Source organism: Plectropomus leopardus, chromosome 13, assembly GCF_008729295.1.
Source record: "Plectropomus leopardus isolate mb chromosome 13, YSFRI_Pleo_2.0, whole genome shotgun sequence".
Taxonomy (NCBI): Eukaryota; Metazoa; Chordata; class Actinopteri; order Perciformes; family Serranidae; genus Plectropomus; species Plectropomus leopardus.
In genome coordinates, this window is record NC_056475.1 from 24,850,225 (window position 1) to 24,875,732 (window position 25,508).

Consider the following 25,508-nt stretch of genomic DNA (forward strand, 5'->3'; position numbering starts at 1 on the left):
TGGTGTTCAATTAAATAATATCTTGCTGAACGTGAACAACTGAGCTTAATTTCTGCACTAATCCATAACCAAATGGAAAAATCTCAAAGGCTCTGTGACGATGGAACAAAGATGAAGCTAACTTCAGCGTCGGCCTACAGAAAAACATTATTCCTGGAGCACTCTATTGTGCTTAACTCTAAGCCTGCCTGCTTTTTAGGAGTCCTCTAAATTGTCAAGGATTTGATTTAAATCCCTCTTGTAACTGTACATAGCTTGAATCTTACGTTTCTCTCAGAAATACATCACAGAAGCTAAAGATGATTTAATTTCAATGTCAATGATTTTGAATTTGGATTTAAATTGTGAAGTAGTTCAGTGTCCATTTCTGAACTGCTGCAAAAATCTCTGATTCATAAAAAATGAAGTGAAAACGACAGTTCAGTCTGATTATCAGGCCAGTTCTTTTTATGGGTCTGAAACTTTAGGGAAAAGAACTTTAAAGAACTGCAAGATATCATTATAATTCCAATTAGTGAGTCTCTGTTGTTAAAGTGCAATCTCAAAGAAGAGGTCCTATTTGTTAGAAATGGAGATATCATTCACACCAAGTGTCCAGCTCTGAGCTATGTCTATTTTTAGTCCTTTAGTCGGTCTCTTGGTGCGAGTGCTCCGAGTCAGTCTAAGATGTTTGATAAATACAAACCCCGTGGACTCCGTTAGACTCTGGAGTGATCAGGATGGCACTGTGTGTTAGTTTCAGACTCTGCCTCGGTCTGCAGGGAGTTACGAAATCACATCAGTCTCTCCTGAGATCTACAGACAACTTGTGCAAATATGCTTAAATACAGTAAGGGTAGAACAGCTTGTTTCTGTCTGCTATTCTTGGTTTTCTGCTCCATTTTACTCTCACAGCTGGCATTAGATGGCTGTCTTGTTAGAACAGAGTCAGCCCAAACATGAAAGCGTACATAGCTCAGAAGAGAGAAAATGTGGTTAATAGTGGCGAGGAATGATTTAGCAGGGATGCGACCGAGTGGAGGCATGTGCAACGTTATTATGACCCAAGCCATTTGTAAAGGCGTTCAAGCAGAGTTGCACGGCCTGCTGTGCCAAGCCCAACTCAGGTCTGAAAGCACTGAATTGGAGCAATCACCATGATCACTGTGGAGGAGGTCATCTGTAACTTTCTGTCTTCTCCACTCCGGTGCTTTAAAACATTACTTGTAAAAGAGGCGATTGAAAAGAAAATATTTTATTTTGCAAAGAGAATAAGAATCCAGCAAACTGTGGCATGTTTAAATTGAATTTGAACTGTTTCAGGATCCTCATTAATATGGCATCTAGGGGGGGGATAATCATTTCATATTACATGTAGTTTTCTATAAATAATTATTTTAATATGGCACATCCCGAGTCACATAGCTGTGTTAATTTCTCCCTCTTTTATTGTGAAATAATTCAAACTAGACTTCTGTTATTATGACTGCAGGGACAGGCAGCAGATGCAATGTATAACAGGACACTAACATTTTACTATATAAACTAAAGTTTAATTTCAAAATGAGTTTATTATGTGATAAGAGCGGGCTATAATTCTATCCTGACAGAAAGTAGAGACAGAAAGAGATGACAGAAAGTAAAGAAAAAAGATTTTTAGGTGATCGGCACATGCAGCAGCCCTAAAAAATACCCCTTTGACATGTATGTTGAAGAAATTCATACATATCAGATTGATTATTTCTGATGCGTCCTGGTGAATCATCACAGAAAAAGCAGCTCCATAAAAGCAGTGGTGGATGTGTTAATCCACCGTGCATTTGGCAGGCTGTGATTTGTCAAAGGTGCTCCTGAGGAGATAATTGACAGGCGTGGAGTGACTTCATCCTGAGTGACAAATATTCTGCCTTTCTTCCTCCGAACTGGAAATGTCAGTGCAGAGGAGCCATTCTGAGGAGCGCTCATTGAAACTGAGTGATTCAGAGCTCATGATTAATAGGAGCTGTAAATACCTTGTACACTGATCTTCAAAGAAGATCATACAGCTTCCTTGATGCATGTTATATACGATGATAACCGACATGCCCGTTTTTCAAACACTCAGTCTTCAGTCTTTTCTACTTTTCAGGAAAGATATAAAGTATACTTAGTTCTTCTTTGGTGTCGTAGTTTTACTCAACATTTACCCAATGAGGTTTCTTTCTGCAAATGCAACTAACCAAGACTGTAAGTTTCTGGACTGTAAGAGATCTGGGTACGAATATGTGCACACCACGTTTTGGGAAATAAACTCACTTTCTTGACAGTTGGATTCAAAAGGCAGTGCTGGACCTTGCATATTTGGTGCCCTAGGCAAGCCCCCAGTCCCACCCCCTACCTTTGAACGCACACTTAAATTTTAAATGTATTTATAATTTATAAACAATGCAATAAAAAGTAGATTGATTAACTAGACAAAATTGATTAAATGCATCTAAATTATGATACTAAAATAAAATAAAATAAAATATAAATTTAATGAAAAAGTATAATAAAACTAGACAACTTAAAATTACAAAAAAGATTAAAGGGAAAGGACAAAACAAATAAAAATAATGATGTTAAATAATGACAATAATAATCTTGAAAATAACAACAGAAAATATATTAAAAGAATAAATTTGAATGTCATAAACTCAATGAAGTTTAGTGAATAAAAAAAGATAATGTAAAACCATTGTCAATCGAAAACCTCAGGTAGTTTTTAAAAACAAAAAAACAAAGAAAGAGGTGACGGTGGATAATGTTAGCAAAAGTGGAAAAGGAAATAACAAGTAAGACCTAGTTTGTTCACTTTCTGTCACAGAATCAAAATACGTTGATCATTTTTACTTTAATTACAGCGGTGCTGCTGCATGAGCCGCGCTATTATTATTTAGTTACATTATGCCTTTGTCTCCACTGATCATGAGTATGCAATAAATAAGTTTTAATTACATGCTTCATCATACCGCTCAATAAGAACTGCATGCAGATAAAAAATAAAACAGCAGAAAGATTGCACATGCTTTGTTTGGCCTGTCGTCTCTGTTTCTGGATGACAGCGTGACAGACGCACACGGAGGGCCATGAATCACTCGCAGCTTTCCAGTCAGCTGCTAACAGATGAACTGGTAGCTGGAACGAATTTGAGTTTACACCAGTTTCTTTCCAGAATGGATGAGGGGCAGTAAACCCAAATTCCTCACTTGCCCTGTTTGTCAGTTTAAATATTGTTGTGTTTACACAAGTCATAAATGAAAATTGATGTGTTAGATAGCTTGTCTCTGTTTAGCTGCAGCTGCAGTAGTGAGATTTAGGACTCTGACAGCACGTGGAGCTGCACAGATTTCAACTAAGGCGACCGATCTGCTCCTGACAAGCATGCGTCTTCATGTAACCCAGAAAAGAATCGCTGTTTTCACACTATGGTCAGGCCTGTCACCAGCTATTACTGTCATGTTAACAGTGTTTACATGAACACTCAACTGAACTGAAATCCTGCATATGTCAAGAATGATTCACTTACTAGCCTGAGCCCGCAATCCATTACATCTGAGGTGAATTATTTACACAACACGGCCGTACACACCACCAAGCTGACACAGTTTGTCAATTCACTGTGCGTTTTCTTTTACTTTTACTTGCCACACGTGATGTGGAACTAACTCACACAAATAATGACCATACAATAATAAACCAGTCACACACACTTGATTCGTGTACATCAAATACTATAAATAAACAAGCTAAGACATGAGATAGTGCCCAGTTAGTTACGGACAACCTAAGTAATGAAACTTGCAATCCATAAAGCCATACAGTATAGAAAAATATTCAATATTTCAAATTCCATTCATAATATGTGTTGTTAACTAGAAATATGACAGAGCATCATTAAATAATAAAATGAAAATAAAATGTTATATACATCAGATAAAATTATCTGATTTTCTTCAAAATCTAGCTCTGGAGTTTGGGAGTTCTGACATCAGTTCACACTTCCTGTTTCCCTGAGCGATTATGAACCTTCCTGTCATGCCACATATTCACAATCCTGACAAGTAGCTCCGTGAAGATGAGCAGAAATATCAAAAGTTTGAACCCAAAGTTTCCTCTGAGGCGCTTCTCCCTCGCCGAGCTCAGCAGAAGGTCACATTAGCCCAGTTTACTGCAGCTTCTCTATTCTTCCCCTCTATTGTAGACAGCTGTGTACTCCAGCTCCCCGGTGACCGGCGATCAGCCTCTCGCCGGCCATTTTTAGCAGCATACTGAGTGTCAGAGCAGGGCTGTGCTGTGCATGTCTGTAGCTGCTCCAGCTGGCAGCTGACCGGGCCACAGAGGTGAAGCTGTCAGTCTCAGAGTAAGCAGGTCAAATGTGTTAAAGACTGTGCCATTACTGTCAAATAACAAGAACTATTTGAATGGGTCTTTGGCTTAGCATCATGCGGATTCATGAATATCGCCTTAGAACAGATGACTGTGCAATAATAATTGCCTCTTGTCTCATGATTTTAATCTTTTTTGAGTTGAATTGGTTTGCATTGATGTGGAATAACACATCAAAGGGTGGTGATTTTCAACTGACTCTGTGTCACCAAAGTGAGGGTAGCGTTCCCGCAACTACCCGCAGATTTGCATCACTGACGATGCCTTTCGCATCACACAATGTAAAAAAAATAGTGAAACAGTAAAGACAATCTATCAGCTGCTGCTTAAAACAGGGGTAAGAGAAATAAGAGAGAAAACAGCCTGCACAAGATGCATATATATTATATATTGCATTATGTAACAAAAAATTGTACATTCACTTAAGTACTGAACTTAAGTCACTTTTTAAACTGCATTACTAAATTAAGCCCCACAACAATATATAAAGTTAAAAAAATAAGCCCCACTTTTACCAATTGAAACATTAAAGTCTGGGTAAAACAAAATCATTGATTTCTTTCTAAACACATTATGAATCTTAGAAAAAGCTGTTATATGTATGTAATATTCCTGTGTCCAGGATTTTCTGGGCAGGCTTAAAGGCCTGCTCAATGAGACTGAAGCCATCCTTAACATAATCCCTTACCGACTGTATAAAAATGAAGAATGAGCCACTGCAAAGCAACAGACAATCAGCTAACTTAGTGCCACAAAGCACACTTCCCCCGAGCAAAAAGACGATCGGCTGTGCAGATACAGACTCTCGTTAGCAGCTTAACCTGCTCCCACATGGGGTGAATGGAACAATACTTGTTAGAGGCAACCGTAACATAGTTTCAGCTCTTTCAGCAGACACACCCCTCAGTGTCTCAGAGCAGAGAACACTGCTCATTTTTTCACAATTTTGAAACCTAATTTAATATACTTGGCAAATTTTCTTATGATTCAAATTTGGCTGGGTGGTTAATAGCACATTTTTCTGCAGTGTGACAGACTCATTACACATATTTATTTTTGCTTTACCCAGACTTTAAAGCTTTGAAAGCATTAATGCATCACCAATTATAAACCAATAATATTTTATTTATTTTTATATATAGGTAAAAGGTCAAAATACTTCTTCCACCACTGATTACATATAACATCATACAGTCTATAACACTTTAAACATTAATGTTCTATTAAACACTAATTATAAAGCCCAAAATATAAATATCAAAATGATAAAATAGGCATTGTTCCACCGTCGGCCACCGATATAAACAAGGAGTTTGCTGCATTATTAACTTGTGGCACACTGGTATGTGAAGTCTTTGCACTAAAACAATCAGTGGAGAGGCTCATTGTATAATACTTTTTAATATCTTCAGTTGCTATGTGCTGTGTTTCAATTTATAGAGTCATTAAGCTGCACACAATTAAATGTTGCATAAGCACAATAGCCAGATCAATGGACTGATGTCTCTAAATATTTAAACAGAAATGAAAGCATGATGACAGTGACTCCAGCTGTGACCTGCTGGTCGGGACACAAATGAAGGAGGACGGAGGAGGTCACTCCTGTCTGTTAATATTGATACCAAACATGGCCTGTATTTTACTTCTGCTGAGCTGCCAGATTGTCAGACTTCAGGCTGCTGGCAAAGAGCCCACTACTTCTGCATGTGTTTTTTATTTAAAGGGTGAATCCACTCAGAATAGCAAGAGGCAGAAATTGTGCTGAAATCTTTAAGCATATTGCACGTCTGGCCACGCCTCAATCTGTCACAGCAGACACATTAGGACCGTGGCCAGGAGGTGCAGAATTTATTTTCCATGTGATTTAGAGTAACTGAGCAAAGTGGCTTTGTTTCTTTCTTTCTGTCTTTCTTTTTTTTACATGTGAAGACGGCAATGAGCAACTTAAGAAATGAACCACAAATGTGCAAGAAATTTTGTAATAAGTAGAAAAACTGTGGGAAAAAAGTGAATTAAAAAGCAAAGAAAAAAAGGAATGACATGAAAATAAGTGCTTAAAAACTAACAACAGACCCAATTCTGTGAAATCATTTTAAATGTATAATTACAAGTATAGTTTTTGGTCAGTTATCCCTAGCTTTAAAAAATAAATTCTAACTCGCCTAATTTGCAATTTGCAAAACATTTCTTACCAAGTTGCTCATTGCCTTTTTCAAAACCATCAAAGCAATTGGCTTAGGGGTCAAAGGTTTAAATATTCATGATTGGTGCCTGCAGGCAGCCCATAAAAAGTGTTGTCAATCCAGGTTTCAAAGGATTAAAGGATCAGTTCACACACTTTGGAAAATACTCTTACCCTAGGTGAGAAGAGTTTTACCACTCTAAGACTTGAGAGTGGTATCATTCTTCTCATGCAAGTATTTCCCAAAATTATGAACTTTTCCTTTTACTGAAACCCTCAGTGGCTCATTGTGAATGTTTTCATTGTTATGCGCATAACTAACCTGTTTCTGTCTTCTCTCTGCAGCGCTCCAAAATAGCTGTTTATGAGAAAATGTGGTCATACATGAAATCAGCTGAACCCTCAGTGTTTGCCAAGACAACACCAGACGGGGTTGCCAGGGTACGAAAGTCGAAGGGCAAGTTCGCCTTTCTACTCGAATCCACAATGAACGAGTACATAGAGCAACGGAAACCGTGTGACACCATGAAAGTGGGCGGCAACCTCGACTCTAAGGGCTATGGTGTGGCGACACCTAAAGGCTCTGCATTAAGGTGGGTGGGATAATATAACAATATCCTCCATGTTGTTATAGTATTCCACCTACCCTGATGTCTCCTTTTGCCATTCTCTTTTTCCTCACTCCTTAATTCTTCTGTTTTTTTTCCAAGTGCATCAATGAGTGAACAGTATTATGAGTTTAATCAACACGTTCAGCCATTTTTATGTTCTGTCCGATGTTTCTGGCTTGTGTCTCTGTTTCTTCTTTCTCTTAAGGTTGTTGGTATATTAGTCATGCTCAGTAAATCCATTTGAATGTCGATGTGTCACCTTCCCTAACCCTGTTTGTTTTGCCCTTCAACCTCTCCTCCCTGGTTTCTGTGGTGCCCTTTTGCATTGCTTCTAATTCAACACTGATATTCTTTTGCTAGTTACGATGCTGGTTTGTCACTTGTGATGAAGCTGCATGCTGAATGTTCTTACTTCTTATTCAACAATGACAGAATGTCCCCATCCCGCACACTTCAGTTACAAGCAATGTAACCCTCCATGCCACCTCTCTAATATTTAACATTTTCTTTGCTGTAAAAATGCTTCTTACCCTCCCACACCAGTGAAATTCTTTACCAATTTGTCCCTCCCGTGCTCCCCTTCTATGAACCATTGATATTTATCACTATTTTTTACTAATATTCTATATTAGATTTCTCACGGACCTGTTCATTTTCTTACAAGTTATGTTTTATCGTTTCAAGAAATGCTGTTAACCTGGCAGTGTTAAAACTGAATGAGCAAGGCCTCTTGGACAAATTGAAAAACAAATGGTGGTACGACAAGGGAGAGTGCGGCAGCGGGGGAGGTGACTCTAAGGTCAGCCTCAATGTCACCAAAGTCGGGTATCCTAGAACAGAGTAATCGGCAAGGCTGTCGTCACTGACTGTAGTCTTTGGGCCCCAAATATCTGTTAATATGTTACAGATATATTAGTTTGTTTTTCCATTTTTATATCTTGCAACTGTGATCAACTGGGAACCCTTTACTTGGCTAATGGAGGAGTAAAAAGATAAGGCAAAGTGCAGAAGCAGGACAGAAGATGATCAGATTATTCAGAGCTTAATATTCTCGTGACAGGTAGTTTTTCTCTATTTTTGACCTGTAGTTATGAAAGACATAAACCATCTTTCCCTCTGTTTTTTTATATCTACAGGCCAAACATGACAGCTTTGTATCTGGCATACTAATGCCAGCAGGATGAAGGATCTAATAATATTCAACGATCAATTCCTCCAAGTCAAACAATGTATGCACTCTCCACTCTGCCGCCTGGGCGTTAGGGCAGGCACGGGGAACAGCGTTGTCTTGAGGGGACTAAGCATCGCAGGCAAACGTGAGAATTCTAATGACAGAGTGACATCTAACGGTCCAAACTTTTTTGTCCAACATCCTCTCATCGAAATCCAGCGTTAAGACTGACAGAAACCTTTGGTTGGTCTTGATCCAAGGCCAGTCAAAGTCTATCCATGGCCACCCTGACCTGGTAAACCCTGCAGTAGTAGAGTGTAAGATGTGACCAGGGGCCCCATTTGTACAAGAGGATTTGATTTGAATCTCATATTTGTGGTAAGATGATTGTGTCATAGTGAGCAAATAAGTGAGTAATGAAGCACTCAGAAAGTGAGACTATGCAACTTTTGCTAAAAAGCAGCCACATTAGCTAAAAGTGGCAGGAACAAGACACATTAAATTATTATTAATAAGAATTAATTAATATAGTAATATTAATAATTATTTCAATTTTGTAATTTAAAGCATGCATAATGCATACTTTTGGCATGATAAACCGTGTAACAGCTGCAAAAGTAGAGAGGAGTCAGTGGAATGTCTAACTGATGTCTGTTACATCAAATAATGGCGCCCCCAGAATTTTTCATAGGGGTGTTCAAATGGGACAACTGAAAAGTTTGGGGTGGCTCACCAAAACCAAAATCCAGAACTAAATTTCAGGAAGTAAATTAGGCTGTTAACATAAATAAAGGCTAGTTGAAAACTATGTCAGTATGGAAAGTTGAGGAATCACATGATATTCTTTGGTTTCATGTTTTAAAGTTAATTTACTAATATATCTGACGTGCATAAACAATTATTGGTACATTTTGAGTTCCACAACAATGCTGTTTTAATGTGTTATGTATCTAAACATGTATTCATTCATTGTTCTTCAAACAGGCTAATTATCTTTTTTCTTTAAACAGACTATATACAGAATATACAACTTTAATTTAGAGTATACTGATTGTAAGGAACAAAACATTTACAAGTGCTGAGTGTTACAGCTAACTAAATCTGAAACATAAACTAAAAGGTGGTGAGAAAAAAATTAAAATTAAAATAGAAACTAGACCTTAAAAAACAAACTAACAACTGAAACAGTGTTTTAGTCTTTGTTAATTTGGCATGATGAGGCATTGGTGAATATGTTTATAGAGAAAAGGATGTCTACGTGACTTTGAGACAGTTACCTTCACAAAGTGTTGTGTTTGGATTAAACAATCAAATCTAGTTTAGATTTGATTGTTTAATCCAAATTATTATTTAATAAATAAAAAATAATTATTATTACTACCTCAAAATAAACCAAATTGAAAACAAGAATTTAATCCAAAGTAGATATAAAAAAATACTACAAATACAAAACTTTAATAACTTTGCTTGAAACAAGCCTACTTAGGTTTAAAAACACCAATGAAGTTGAATTATTTTCTTGAGGAGACCAAAGATTGTATCGGGGTGGCCGTGACCCCCCAGCCTTTGGGGCACCACTGGTTACAGTAGCTTTAATTTAGTGAGATTTATAGATTAATTGCTTTTAATTTTTCATTTGTAAAAGGAAGATGAGTTATTTCATCTCTCGAAAAAAGTCACATAGTCTCACTTTAGATACATTTTCAGAACAAGGGGGGTAAAATATTGAAAAGCTTGACTGATTATTATCATGACACCTGCTTTATGTGCTGATAGTCTATCTTCAGCTCTGCAGAAAAGCCTGGCCCTTTTTTTCAGTCAAATCTGTTGTACGACCTTTCTGTAAATGAGGCCCCTGATCTTTTTGTTTCAGAGGCCAGGGCGCAGTAACAGCTCTCAACTGTGGATCCATCTCTGCCTCTGCTCTTCAGCTTGCAACATGACCACAGTGCACTTGGCAACATTGCGAGAGAAGAGACGAGGCAAACTTTGCTGTTATTGGCTGTAGTCATCCATTCCTGAGTGAGCAGGATATGGATACTACCGGTGGGATAACACAAAGACGCCGTCTCATCTCGCTGGCAATTTGCCTCGACCCCCTGGTTAGAAAGAGAGAGAGAGAGTAGATGATCAGTTTAACACTATCACATCTGACTGCCACATTTCTTTGTCCTTATTTCACTTTCAGAAATGCACGTGTGGGTAATTCAACAATGAGATGGAAATATATTGTATGTAACTACCACTGAGAAAATATGACATTCACAGCAAAATATTAGATCAATGAAATGCTATCATTGGAATATTTATATCCATATATATAAGAAATCAATAGAGATTTTTCTTTTGTTATTTTAAAACCAAACAGAAGATTAAAATCGCGTATCAACAGCTGTTACTTTAATTAATCACAACTGGATGATTTAAACACTTACGTCCTTGTGGGTATTTTCTGTTAATACTGTGTGATGTTTATTTAATTTGACATCATACAGTTTGTGATTTATCACCTGGTTTGACCACCAGAGTAAGTATTGTGCATGGGTTCTTCATTTGAATTATTTTGTGTGGTCAAGAGTGTTTTTAGATAATTTTTTTTTAGACGCTGTTCTCTTGTTTTGCAGACAGACTGAAGGGTGAAGTTCTGATGTGATCAGATGGAGCATTGGGGGTGGACACAATAAGAGAAACACCTGGACAATGTATCAAATCCAACACAACAATAAATACTATTTTTGTGAAGCTTACGGGTCTCATGAAATGAGAGGTAATGCAATAACTACTTAAAGGAACAGTGTGTAAGATTTAGGGGAATTTAGTGGCATCTATTAGTGAGGATCGCAGATGGCAGCCAGCTGAAACGTTTCCAGTGTTTGAATTCCTTCAGTGTTCAGGAAGTTTTAGCGGAAGCTGAATTATCTGCAGAGATCTCCCCCTCTCAAAAATAAACACCAAGTGATTTAAATTGTTAAAAACTACTGAATGAAGCAGTGTCAAGTCCATCGTTGCATCGCTTACTGACATTTCAGAGATGGGCCGCTGGACTAGCATCTGCTAATGCGTGCTCACATTTATTTAGATAACTTAAGATCTAGACGTTAAGGAGGTCTTTACTGGGAGCCAGTGCTGGGAGCAACACTGAATTAAACACTTTTCAAAAATCAGTGTTTTTCTGATGCGCTCATCATGGAGGGACTGCTAGCTATGGTGGCAATGCAAAAAAAACGCAAAGTGCCTTATCTTAGAGCCAGCGTTTTGTTTTTCTCTTCTGGGCTACTGTAGAAACATGGTGATACAATGGCAATCTTGATAGACAATGACGTGCTCCCCATGTAGATATGAATTGCTCATTCTATGGAGAGTAAACCCCAACAGTTCTTATTTTCAGGTGATTATACACTTAAGTATACTTATTATGTTATATTCCATATCTGCCAGTATATCTCCCTAAATCATACACACTGGACCTTTAAATTACAATTAGATTAGATTACTATAGAGGATAATAATTACTGCTCTAACATAGCCTCAATTTAAACAAAAACATCATCAATTATTAAGCTTCACAAATGTAAGATTTATAGCAGTAGCTGTTGCATGGCTTTGCAATAGATTGCACAGGTGTCTTTGATATTCTGTCCACCTCCCGCTTTTTATCAGAGAGCTGGATTTATAAATTGTAATGAACCTTTAAAATGCAGACAGACAGCCTGGGGAAGAAAAAAACATTTATTTTAAGAGTCTACTGCTATTGTAATAATATTTTATGTAGTCGTACAGTGGAAGGTTTTTACTTTTTTTAAGTTTGACAATTTCTTTTTTCATTCAGCAGTGTTAAAATATTTCAGTCATGCCCTCTGGGGAGCTTAAGTCCTCAGGGGACTCAAGGCCCTTCAGATTAGATGCATCAGTTTGCCCCCTTGAGGAAAATATGTCAAATACTCCCAGATTTGAATGAAATCTGATTGGTCAACTGAATGCATAATTAACAAGTCTTTGCATAATCAGTCAGTCAACAGAGAGAAAGCAGAAGTAAGAGAGGTGGCTGATGTAATTCGTTGTATCCTGTGTGCTGGTGCCGGTAACTATTGACTACAGGATAATTATGTATTTTTTTATGTCTTGAACATGAGTTCCCTGTTGACCTTAGTACTTTTAAATCTTACAGCATACTCTGCCATTGAAGTTGCTGGGTTTTTTTTGGTTTTTTTTCCAGATTTAGGCATGCAGGAGGTGACATTTAATTAGCTACAGTTGAAAAGATTCAGGATCAAAATTGTCACGTGCTTGCACAATATGTGCAGTGAGATGCAGTGTTAATAGCCTTGTATGTAATAAAAAGAGACATTAATAATTTAAAATCAAAGATAAAAAAAATATAAATAGCCTACACGTATATACACGTGTATCAGCCTAATTTGTAGGCGGGCTGTGCTATTTTTCTATATAAGACTATAAAAATGAAGAAAATTGATAACATTTATTTAAATGTATTTATTTATATGTGCATATTTTGTAATATTTTATTGTTCAAGTTATATAGGATTTTTTTTTTCAAAAGCAGTAAAGTTAAACTTAAGTATGAACCACTGATCAACTGAGAGGAGGAAGTTCTCTCGACAGATATGTGACTGAGTATATCTAGTTTAATTTCTAGGTTTTGCTCAGTGGGCCCGAGTTATGGCCCTTAATTCAACTACGAGTTCACTTTAAGTGTTACTGCAGCTCATGATCGACTTGTTTTGCTCACTACATTTCCCGACATTTTCTGTTTGTATAATGATCCTGTAGAAATTTAATTAGCGGCAGCACATTATCATCATTCTTAGTTTTAATTTGAGCTGGTCATGGCGGAGAGGCTCTCAGGTTACTGTAAATGTCAGTGTGCGCAGGTCTGATAAATCACATTTTCAAGCTGTGGAGCTGTAAGCTGCGATTACATCAGAGGTTTGGGACGGCTCTTTGACGGTAAATGACAGGTGGATTAATATACCAATACAGACCAACCACACTGCAGTGGGCAGTAGAGCAGAAATACTTTAATACTGTGATAATATGTCCCTGGGACAAAACAATTACAAAGTCAGGCTGATGAGGGACTTGAAGGGAAACAGATGTACAGTTTTTATTTTTCTCCATCAGTGTTTTTTACTGGTGCTATTTTTCACCTCTTAAGTCCCTTTGATTTTTCTTTTCAGCGCCAGCAAGAATTCTTTGAATTTAGACATTACGTCTTTTACGAATTTTGTAATTTTCAGTGAACAGTGATCCATTTTCCAGTGTATAAACCAAACATCAAACATTCCTTGCAATTACTGCCATATTCTGTTTCTATGTATAATTGATGGTATGTATGGATGGTCATGCAGCTTTTATTTAGTTTCAGATTAGATATAGGGAAATATCTGAGTTTTTCTAAACTGTGCTTATGTGTATATTAGTTAAAAGTCCATGGCCACCACCTGGTGGTGTGTCCGAGGTCTTTATCTGATGACCAGCAGCTTTTTTTTTTGCAGATTTTTAGTTTTAGACCTAAAAAAATGTGGATGTGTTATCAATAATACAGAGAAGAGGCAGGTTTGTAGAGTAAATCACCCTATTCACTTTATTAGATTATCTCCAATCATGATCTTTAACCAGCTGTAGTTATTTTATTGTGGCTAATCGTTATCAATTATTAAAATTTAAGCATCCTTTCAGGGAGGTCAAAGGTCAACAGTCAACCAGTGTGTCACAGAGACACAAATACTTGAAAGTGTGATACAAGCCACTAAATGCTCATAAATAATCAACTTTTTTAAAAAGTGCTTTTTAGTGTGATCAATATGTTGCCCTTAAACAGCTTGATTATGACAAATTAGAGGAAAACGCCTCACTTGAAAGCTTTTATTGTTTGCAGTTCATCTTCAGTGTCTCTAAATCGCATCCAAAAAGTGACCAGATAATAGAATTACAGACACACTGTGTCTAAGGTCTTTACTGCATCTGCTTTGATTCATAAAGCGTAACAAGCGTTTAGTTCAGAATTCATGTTCAAATCTCTCTCTGCTCCTCTGCCAAAAAACGTCTGTGAAACAAATGAGGGAAGTTTTTAGTTTCAGAGCTTAAAACAAAATCATCATAACTTTGCCTTTCAAATAGTTCTGACTGGAGAACAGGACTGCAGATCATCCACTTAACATCTTGCATGACTCTTTCTTTTAAAAAAAAATCAGAAAACATGATTTTTATTCTATTCAACATGCAACGAAACACAGTGGTGAATACAATATATTTGGTGATGTTGGATTACAAATGCTGATTTTATTTCTGAAAGGAAATAAGCCTGGGAATCTATCAGTCAAGGAAAATTGAATATAATGTCTTACAAAACTAAAAAAACTATGACTCATAAGAAATTTGGTGTTAGAAAGTATCTTTAGAGACAACCCAATTTTTTTATTTTTTTATTTTTACCGCATCTGGCCTCAGGAACACCTTTGTGGGTGATTTTGTGAGACATTAGCCTCTAACAGCTGTTGATGAAATTGAACTGCTGTGTTTTGTCTGTTAGTCAAGAAAGGGTTCCTGTTAGATCCACCTTGCTAAACATCAAAAAGGCTGCCCATAGCAAAAAAAGGTGCCCTCAGCAATGACTGCCTCTGTTTTCTTTTATTCTGTGAAAGCTATGCAGCAGCTGCTTTATTCTGCAAGTTCAAATCTTTTTTCTCTTCTTGTGATCAGTGTGTGCCGATTACTCAAAGCGATATAGGTGGGGTCTGGCATGCTAGGGTAGTCATGGATTATGAAAGGTCATACATATACTGACATATTATATATATATATATATATACTGTAGTGTTGCTTGCTATCTGTGAATGTGTTGGCCAGGACCCTACTCTATCGCTTTGCACAGTATAAAGTAGTTTAAAAAAGTTTAATAACATAAAATAACATAATAAAATGTTATTTATGTTATTTCCCACGTGAAGAACTCCTGTAAACCTTGCAGTATTGAAACTCAGTGAACAAGGCATCTTAGACAAGCTGAAAAACAAATGGTGGTACGATAAGGGTGAATGTGGAACCAAGGACTCGGGAAGTAAGGTCAGTCGCTGCAGGTCTTTTTATACTGATTGAAAAATGCATTTTGACCTAACTGTTCATATGCAGACACCTAAAGCATACATTCTCATAGACATGTTAATCAGGACATCAATACTCACATTAAAGACTACATTTACTTCACACATAGTCTAATTTCTTTACACTTTGCACATGACTTCATTACTGCTGTATGCAGACAATACAATACTTGTAAAATTGCAGCATGATTGCACACTATTTTTTATTCATTTACCATAAAATCTTGAAAAGTTGAATCATAGAATTGCAACCATTATACTGCTATTTAGTCATCCAAACCCTTATTGAAATTTAGTTTATTGTTGATGTTATTAAGTAATAACTCCAAAATGACTGGCTAGTTTCCCAAAGGCATCCTTATTCTGACAAAGTCCAAACTGACCTTTAAATACCATCTGAGCACAAAGTGGTCAAATAGTATTTAATAGTCGGGTCTCATATTTGGAGTGTCAGAGTAAGGAACTTTTTGTTTTTTACATCTTCACGTAATGCTTAGAAGTCAGTTAACTGACTTTTTAATTATAAAAATTGAAATTTACCTCCTTTAGGTCGACAAAATGTCCCTAAAGGTTAGAATGCAAATGGTAAAACCTCACATAAATTAATTTCAATATCACTGTTTGGTTTTTAATAGCAGCAAAATGGTTCAATTCGCCCTCCACAGCTTGCCACTTTGATTGTAAATGCAGTGTGTTGAAGTTGAGCAGCTATGATAGTGAATCGAGGGTTTAATCTGTAGACCTGTACGACCACGACCGCCTTCCTCTAGACGTGGCCTCGTAAAGAGCCCATAAAGCAGGATAGATAGCATCTCTGTCTACATTCACCTTCCCAGCTCTTAGTAATAACTTGAGAGGAGGAATTAGACACATTTAAGTTGTTCTAATTTATCGTACTTGTAGGCTAAATTAGGCATTTGTATCTCAGAGGGTTTTGTAGACACAATTAGCAGCCTCCTCTGAGTAATTGTTTAGTCATAGTGCAGCAGGATGTACATTGTGTTTGGTCTCAGAGAGCCAGTTTAAGAAGTCTTAACGGTGGTCTTTACCTCCCCCAGGACAAGACAAGTGCACTAAGCCTGAGCAACGTGGCAGGAGTCTTCTATATTCTGGTCGGAGGGCTTGGCCTGGCTATGACTGTGGCTTTGATAGAGTTCTGCTATAAGTCACGGCAAGAAACCAAAAGACTGAAGCTTGCAAAGAATGCCCAAAACTTTAAGCCGGCCCCTCCAGCAAACACCCAGAATTTTGCCACGTACCGTGAAGGCTACAACGTGTACGGGACAGAGAGTGTTAAGATCTAGAGGGTGAGTCCTTTATTGTTTCCTAAACATGAATATGTTAAATCACAAAGGAATCTTGTCCAATACACAAATCATTTACATTAGGTTAATGTTCTAACTTCAATGAAGAGCTCACTCACCATTATCCGCCCATTTCCCAGCATGCCTTGTTTTATATATAAACTCTCCAGAGATTCCACTGTTATGGAAATACGCTGTTTGTGTTTAATCCATGTTAACTGAAGTCATGGTTGTTTCTTTTCATAATAATGAAAACAATGCGAACCATAATGAAGGTTAGTATCAAATTCAATCCCTACTCGAGTGCACTCATGCATCTGAATTGTGGTAATGTGATTGAACATTGTTTATTGGGACTTAATGTTTTGAGTTTAGTGAACTTGTTTTCTGAAGTTCAGCTAACTTAACTCGTTTCATGTCTCCACAGTGAACAAAGAATCCAAAAAAGGCGGATATTCTTGATGAGTTGTATGCTCAGCACTTCCCAAAAAATAATTTTTTGTTTAAACCTTGCGATTTAAAACACTTCCAAATAAACAGTCCCCTGCCCGAATGTGGAGTGTGTTTAAACTCTGCTCAGTGGAATGCATGAGCAGAAATGAAATGCCCTCGCCATGTGCATTACTTGTATTCGAAAGTGTTTTGAATACTAAGATTTTAGTGAAACTGTTTGAGAAGAAGAGTTGTGTGAAAGGTTGTAAATGGATGTTTTGATATAGTTTTGCTGTTGTTTAAATGTTGACCCCATTTACTTTCATTTATCAAGAATGTTTTCTGTTTTTGGGTTCTTTGTAAAGGCATTTTAGTTTGCTTCACAAATTCAAGGTAACACAGGTTGAGTCATTTATACAGATGGTCATTTTTTGGGCGAATAACTTGTTTCTCAAAGGCAGCAGAGGAAATTGTGTTTTTGAGCTGAGCCAACCAGTCAGATGATTTACAGTGTAGTGGCATCTTTTTCATTTGATCTTTATCCTTTTGCGTATCTCTTCTGCAGAAGTGAAATATGTCAATTCCCTCTGGTGCGTCTGGATGGAAACAGCCACTCTGTGTGACCCCGACACCCCGAGGCTGGCATCCTGTAGGCAACAGCCTTCTTTGTCATCAGCTTGGACTCAAGCCTACAAGTCAACAAGTGCTCATTCTGGGTTGTGAGGCCCGTCACACTAACAGAGGGCAATGACGCAACAGGACTTTTGCTTCTGGAAACATGAGATTTGCCTCTTGTAGTGCCTTATGGAGCATTTCAGCGTCATGGCAATGCAATTAAAATTGAATTCACTTGAAAACAACAACAAAAAAATCTGCGGATCTATAGGGCAAAAAACATTGCTTCAGTCGACAATTAGATGAACTGTTGTAATTTCCGTTGTTTTCTATTTTGATGAAGAAAAAAAAAGCCATGATTTGCAATCAAAACATCCTGGAGTACTTATTAAGTCATTTTACAGACATATTTTTGTGGTGAAATCTTAAGTTGGATAAATGTTATATTTAGTGAAGTAAAGTCATTTTCTTGTTTTACTATAAGACTATTTTCAGTTTCATAATATTTAGGACAAGCATCAATCAGTAGGGTTAAGCATCAACTAAAGTGACAACATTGTACCCCTGTTTCTACTCAAAATATCAATAATATGAAAATAGTGGTCATCTGAAACTGCTTATGTGGTGTTATTTTCAAAGCCTGTTGGACATCATATACAACTGACTGTATTCACTTAGATGCTTGTTTTAAATCAACCATGTGAGACTGCATATGTTTCAACTGCCACTATCTGGAAACAAGACTTTTTTTTCCCTTTTTTTTTTTTTTTTATTGAAATGAGGTCCGCTTTTAGTGCCATAATGTTGAAAATCAAAAGCATTATAAATCCTTTAGAGACTATGAGATTGACCCCTTTTTATGTGACAGCATATTCAAATGGTTTAACTGAGCTTATGGTTTACACTTTGTACACACTTAGAAGCCGTTCTCATGTAAATGCAGTATCTGCAGCTGTGAATCTCGACATTTCTTTGGTAAATGATAACACACCATAGCTTCTTTGGTTGTGATAAGCTTTCTGTGTCTATGCATTATGCAGAAGGTGGACTGTACATTGACGGAAGAGCTACAAATGAAAACGTTCGTCTGTTTGTATAAGTGGACTTTTTATAAACTGAAGGAAAAATCCTACAAACGCTATAAACCATGTACGCCTACATTTGTTTAGTATATTGGACTTTCTCATCCTTTTCTCCCCGGATAAAATGCATGTGAATTTGGTGATAGTTTGATCAAACTGCAACTCGAAATGGACTCTGGTTTAGTTAGACCCATGATGACATTTGATCCGGTTTGGTTTTAGTTTTTCCAGTTCATTTGTAACAGTACCTCAACCATGAGAGTTGCATGTATGGACACAATGAACCTCTGTGGAGAGGTCATGTACAAAGGATTTTATTACATTTCCTTAATAAAAGCAGGTTTATATTCACCTTTTGGACTCTCATCCTGTTTACATGTAAAAAAATATATGTTATAAATTATATATTATAAAAATAAATATATATATATATATATTTCCATTAACTGCCCTGCGATAGTGTGGCGACCTGTCCAGAGTGTACCCTGCCTCTCGCCCAACGACAGGCTGGGATAGGCTCTAAAAATGTGGTCTAGTATTTTGCATTGACAGCCTTGTTGTTTAAGTTTTAAGGTTTAATTCTGTTAAATCTGACTTTTTCGCACTTTGGGAATAAAATATTTGCTGTTTAATCGTCACATTGGTTACATAATCCGATTGATGCTTCATGATGCTTAATGATTCACAAAAAAAAAAAGGATTTAAAAAGCACACAAACCAAAAAACAGAAATACCAGCATGCGTTTGTATGCCTCAATGTACCAGTCAAGCTGCAGTTACAGTTAACATCTATGTCTGTGAAAACATGGACGCTTCACTTACACCTTCCTCCTGGCAGCTCAAAAGATCCCTGTAATCAGAACAGTTTCACAGTGAACACACAAGATACGTGTCACCAGTTCAGTATCTGACCAAATTTCTCACCTACTGTTCCTAAATTATGACGTGTAATGATCAGAAAAGTGTTGTTTTTTTTTTTGCAGAACATTATGATGCCATCATTGATTTTTGACCTCTTGGATATAAATTGTCAGAACTTTATCATTATATCCCATTAGACATTTGTGTGTGTATGTGTGATTTGGCCAAAAACATGTTTGATGAAGCCACAGTGACCTTTGACCACCAGATTCTAATCAGTTCATTTCTTAATCAAAGTGGACGTTTGTGCCAAATTTGAGGAAATTCTGAAAACAAATGAAAAGGATGGCGAGGATGCAGATGTGCCTGGCTAGGGTGATTTATTTTCTCAAGACCAGAAGTGACAATTTACAGGGGCAGTCCCGTATTTGCCTGTGGTGGAGACAGCAAAACAATGTTTAATGTCAAATAACAAATAACAGGATATTATCAACACAAATGAGCTCATAATAAAATAAACAATACATTCCAACCCATATGAACTATAAAGACACAATAAATTTCAAACATGATTGTTAAGTAGAACTGACATTACATCACCTTTAAAGCAGGGTGAACATGGCAGGTGATCAAACCTCAAATGTGTACCTTAAGCCCCACCCATACTCCGCCCACAGGGCTTAAACCATAACACTTTTTTTTAAGTTATATTTCTAGCCATAGTTGGGTTTCTTTACCCTGTTTCAACATTTAACATCTCTGACAGCATTAACATTCTTATACATTGGTAACAAAAACTTTGCAGCAGTGGTCATTATTGTCCATTATATCGCTGCAGAAGTGAGTTTCTACTTGGTTTCTCTCTCCTGACTCCTCCTAGGCGCAGGTGTGAACTAAAACAAATTATTAAAATTAATTAAAATACTATATAATGGACTCTATATAGTTTATGATGACTGTATTTAGTCTGACTGCAAAACATCACTATCAGTCATAATGATGAAAACACTTCAAATGAGACAAATAAATCCCAAATCTCCAAATTCAGCAAAAATAAAAAGTTTATCTGACACTTCCTATTGGTGAGTCAACATCTGAACCAGTCAGCTGTTCGATCAGCGGAGCGCCAGGCATTAGCAGTCAGCGGAGAGCAACGATGTCGCGTCGCCTGGATCTAAAATCTGCGGCAGCCCGCCTCGAAATCGCGAGATTATCGTCGTCCAGTTTTGCATGACGTCATAGCAAATCGGGCATCCATGGTCGGAAACAGATCTAACCGGCATGCATTCCTCCTCGATCGCCGGTGATCGGTTCTGCGCAGAAATGGGTAGGCTCGAACGAACCTACTGAGATGAGAGTTTGGACACTGATTTTGCTCCCTCAGTGAAATCACACTCACATTGGTATTTTTTTGATTCGTTTTTCCAGTGACCATGCTGGGCTCCTCGTGTTTACATTCTCGGAAAGCCTCAAGCAACCTGTTAGATTCTTACAGGCTCAGAACTTTTGCGCGAGCTACACTCCGCGACATGGATCTGATGCACGTGGGTACAACATGGATGTATCACAACCATGGATCTGATCACAGCTGCAAGTTTGATGTATACAGACTGCGATGACATCATTTGCTGAATCGCCATGCTGAATGGCAGGCTACGATCTACGTCCATCAACGTCATCACGCAAGGGCAAAACGTCATCGGTCATCCATCTACGCCGCTGTAGTGGTAAGAGCAACATTTTTTTTAAACTTATTTTTAATTGAAAAGATTTCATTTACAAATGTTATGGCATACAAACACCAAGTAAACAACTTTTTTTTTAAACAAGGCACAATCATACAAAAATATCAAAATAAATGAAATGAAATAAATTAGGGGGATGACATGAGATTTCTAGCAAATAAATGAAATAAAAAGGGGTAAGATGTCTACAACAGTCCACTAGAGGTCATCATATGTTATCACTTCATAGTATGCTCTGAGCAGAGACTTTTTTTCCTTTCATTAATTTTAAGTCACTGGGGTAATAGTCCACAAGATTCCTTCTGAAGATGGAGGGGTTTCATTTTCCTGCATTTACATGTATGAATGAAAAACTTTGCCAGGAGTATCAGACTGTTCATTATCAAGTCACATTTGCTGTCCTTTGTGGTATACCAAATACAATCTTGTGAAAGGGTCCTGTAGAGAGATTTTGGTTGATAACCAGTCCTGCAAATCCTCCCAAAAAGTCATAAAGTACATACAGTGGAAAAACAGACAGTCTGTTGATTCAGTTTCATTTCACAAAAGCTGCAGTTGTTATAGTCAGTATTAAATCTCTTCCTTAACAGTTCATTGGATGGATAAATATTATTCACAATTTTGGAGCAAACATCGAGCCATAAGATCATAAAAATCGACATGGCACAGTTTGTCATCCAATATTCACACAAAAGTTCATAGAATAGTTTGTCGTCCAAATATCATAAAAATTAAAATGATCAAAACAATCAAAAAGTCAAACAGTTTGACTTCATCAAGAAGTCAAACAGATGTCAGAAGCCAAAAGTTCTTTTTATACTGGTTAAACACCAGTAGGAATCTTACACCTGTATATGGGGGTTGTGGCCTGGATAGAGTGTAGGTGTTTACATATTCCAGTTGATGACATCATTTAGGTCCACAATACTCAGAAATAGTAAATGTAGCAACAAAAAACCTCACAAAAACAGAAAACAAAAAACTTTCATTTGCACATGGTGACAGATGTTTACAAAAAAAGCAGCAAAATCTAGGTCCTCATTTAAGCGTGGGTGTTTAGTAGCCTGTAATTTATGATTCCCAAACGCTTCATGTTTATTAAGCTTCCATTGTCTGTCTCCTTTTATTACGGAGGGTGGGGTGCGGCTTGGTTGCTGTTATGGAAGTCCTGATAATGTCGAGCCATGGGATAGTTCACATTACCTGAGTAAATGGCATATTTATGTTCTGCCAACCTGTGTTGTAGCCATCTTTTGTCCTTTCAATTTAAAGCCGGGACATTCTAGTCTGTAGATAACAAATGTTGTCTTGCAGTTGATGAAATGGTTAATGGTAAACTGCCTTTGTGATGAAAATCCATAAATGTTTTAGTCTGCTTCATATTTTGACAGCGGTTGCATTTGTATGTTCCTTTAGGTTTTGAGGTTAGCCATGTCTGTCAGGGTTTGGGTGGAAGATAGCTGTGTACCAGTTTGTCTTGTAACGTAGGGCATCCCCTGAAACTTTTAAGTGGGGGTTCAGGGAACTCTGGAGTGTACAGTCACTTTCAATAATGCCGCAGTTCCTGGTAATAATCCGTTTAATGTTTTCTAATGCTTTTAATGCTTCTGTACTGTTTGTTGTGACAAATAACTCTCTGTCTTTTTATTTCTGTAGGAGGATTTCTTTGTAGAAGTGTCTGTCTGTCCAAGTCTTTAGCTCTGGTGTTCGCATTTTTCAGGGTATTGTTTTTATATCCCCGCTTCTGAAAGCGTCCCGTCATCTCTTTACACCTACCATTAAAATCCTTTTCCTGATCACAGGAGTGAGACGAATATGTGACCAGGAAGACGAAAAATCATAAAGAAGTTCACAGTATAGTGTGTTCTCCAAAAACCATAAAATAGGTCATAGGATATAATCCACCAAAAATGGCATGAAAAAGTCTTACTATAGTATGTCGTCCAAAATGGCATAAAAACATCATAGTATAGTATGTCATCCAAAATGGCATTAAAACGTCATATCATAGTATGTCATCAAAATCATGAAAAAAAACGTCATAGTATAGTATGTCGTCCAAAATATGAAAAAACATAATCGTATAGTATGTCAAAAAACGTCATATTTTGACATTTTGCCATACTATAGTATGGCATATTGGTCGTTTTTTCAACATGCTATTTTTTGTTGTTTTTGGCACTTTTTGCAACATCCTATCCTGAGGCGTGTCTTACCATGCTATTTAATTTTGACATTTTTACCATACTTTAGCCTTGTATTTTTGGTGGATTATTTGGCATGCTATTTTGTGTTGTTTTTGGCTGTTTTTGCAATATCCTATGCTATGACATCTCTTGGCATGCTTTTTTATGTGGTTTATTGTGGTTTTCAGCAGTTTTTTGGGACATGTCGTATTTTGACATTTTTGCCATACTATAGCCTTGCCTTTTCGGTCATTTTTTCAACATGCAATATTATGGTGTTTTTGGCTGTTTTTCCAACATTCTATGCTATGGCATGTCTATGCGCACTGTTTTATGCTATTTTGAGGTGTTTTCAGTTGTTTTTTAGGACATGTCATATTTTGACGCTTTTAGCCATAGCTTTGCTTTCTTGTTCAATTTTTTGACATGCTATATTGCGGTGTTTTTTTGTTGTTTTTGCAACATTCTATGCTATGGCGTGTCTTGGCATGCTATTTCATACTGTTTTTAGGTGTTTTCAGCAGTTTTTGGGACATGTCATATTTTGACATTTTTGCCTTAATCGTGCCTTTATTATGGTATTTTTTGCAGTTTTTTCACCTTTCTATGCCATAGTGTTTCTATGCATGCTATTTTATGCTGTTTTGGGGTGTTTTCAGTGATTTTGAGACATGTCAATTTTGACGTTTTTAGCCTTACTATAGCCTTGCCTTTTGGGTCATTTTTTCAACATGCATTATTTTGGTGTTTTTGGCCGTTTTTGCAACATCCTATGCTATCGCGTGTCTGGGCAGGCTATTTTTTGCTGTTTTGAGGTGTTTCCAGTTTTCGAGACGTGTCAATTTTGACATTTTTTCGCCATACTATAGCCTTGCCTTTTCGGTTAGTTTTTCAACATGCATTATTTTGGTATTTTTGGCCGTTTTTGCAACATTCTATGCTATAGCATGTCAGGACACAGTATGTTATGCTGGTTTGATGTGTTTTTTTAGCTGTAATTGAGACATGTCAATTTTCACATTTTTCACCATGCTATAGCGTGTCTTGGCACGCTGTTTTATACTGTCTTGAGGTCCAAGACAGCAATTTTGACATTTTTCGCCATACTATAGCCTTGCCTTTTCGGTCATTTTTTCAACATGTATTATTATGGTGTTTTGGGCCGTTTTTGCAACATCCTATGATATAGCGTGTCTTGGCATGCTATTTAATGCTGATTTAAGGTGTTTTCAGGTGATTTTAAGACGTGTCAATTTTGAAATTTTTCGCCATACTATAGCCTTGCCTTTTGGTCATTTTTTCAACATGCATTATTTTGGTATTTTTTGGTTTGGTATTTTTGTAACATTCTATGCTATAGCGTGTCTTGGCATGCTATTTTATGCTGTTTTTTGAGGTGTTTTCAGGTGATTTTGAGACATGTCAATTTTGACGATTTTTTGCCATACTATAGCCTTGCCTTTTCGGTCATTTTTTCAACATGCATTATTATGGTGTTTTTGGCCCGTTTTTGCAACATTCCTATGATATAGCGTGTCTTGGCATGCTATTTGATGCTGATTTAAGGTCTTTTCAGGTGATTTTGAGACATGTCAATTTTGACAATTTTCGCCATACTATAGCCTTGCCTTTTGGGTCATTTTTTCAACATGCAATATTTTGGTATTTTGGGCTTTTGTTGTTACATTCTATGCTATAGCGTGTCTTGGCATGCTATTTTATGCTGTTTTGAGGTCCTTTAGTTGTTTTTGAGACATGTCAATTTTGACGTTTTTAGCCTTACTATAGCCTTGCCTTTTCAGGTCATTT

At 37.1% G+C, this 25,508-nt stretch overlaps 1 protein-coding gene across 1 annotated transcript in view; it reads left to right on the forward strand.

Annotated features, from left to right (window-relative positions):
• gria3a (glutamate receptor, ionotropic, AMPA 3a) overlaps window positions 1-19,258 on the forward strand; it is an 88,775-nt gene extending 69,517 nt beyond the window's left edge. The window contains exons 13-16 of the mRNA XM_042499938.1: window positions 6,914-7,161; window positions 15,322-15,436; window positions 16,533-16,781; window positions 17,776-19,258. Coding sequence (XP_042355872.1) covers window positions 6,914-7,161; window positions 15,322-15,436; window positions 16,533-16,778 — 609 coding nt within the window. The 3' untranslated portion in view covers window positions 16,779-16,781; window positions 17,776-19,258. The remainder of the gene's footprint in view (window positions 1-6,913; window positions 7,162-15,321; window positions 15,437-16,532; window positions 16,782-17,775) is intronic.
• The last annotated feature ends 6,250 nt before the right edge of the window (window positions 19,259-25,508 follow it).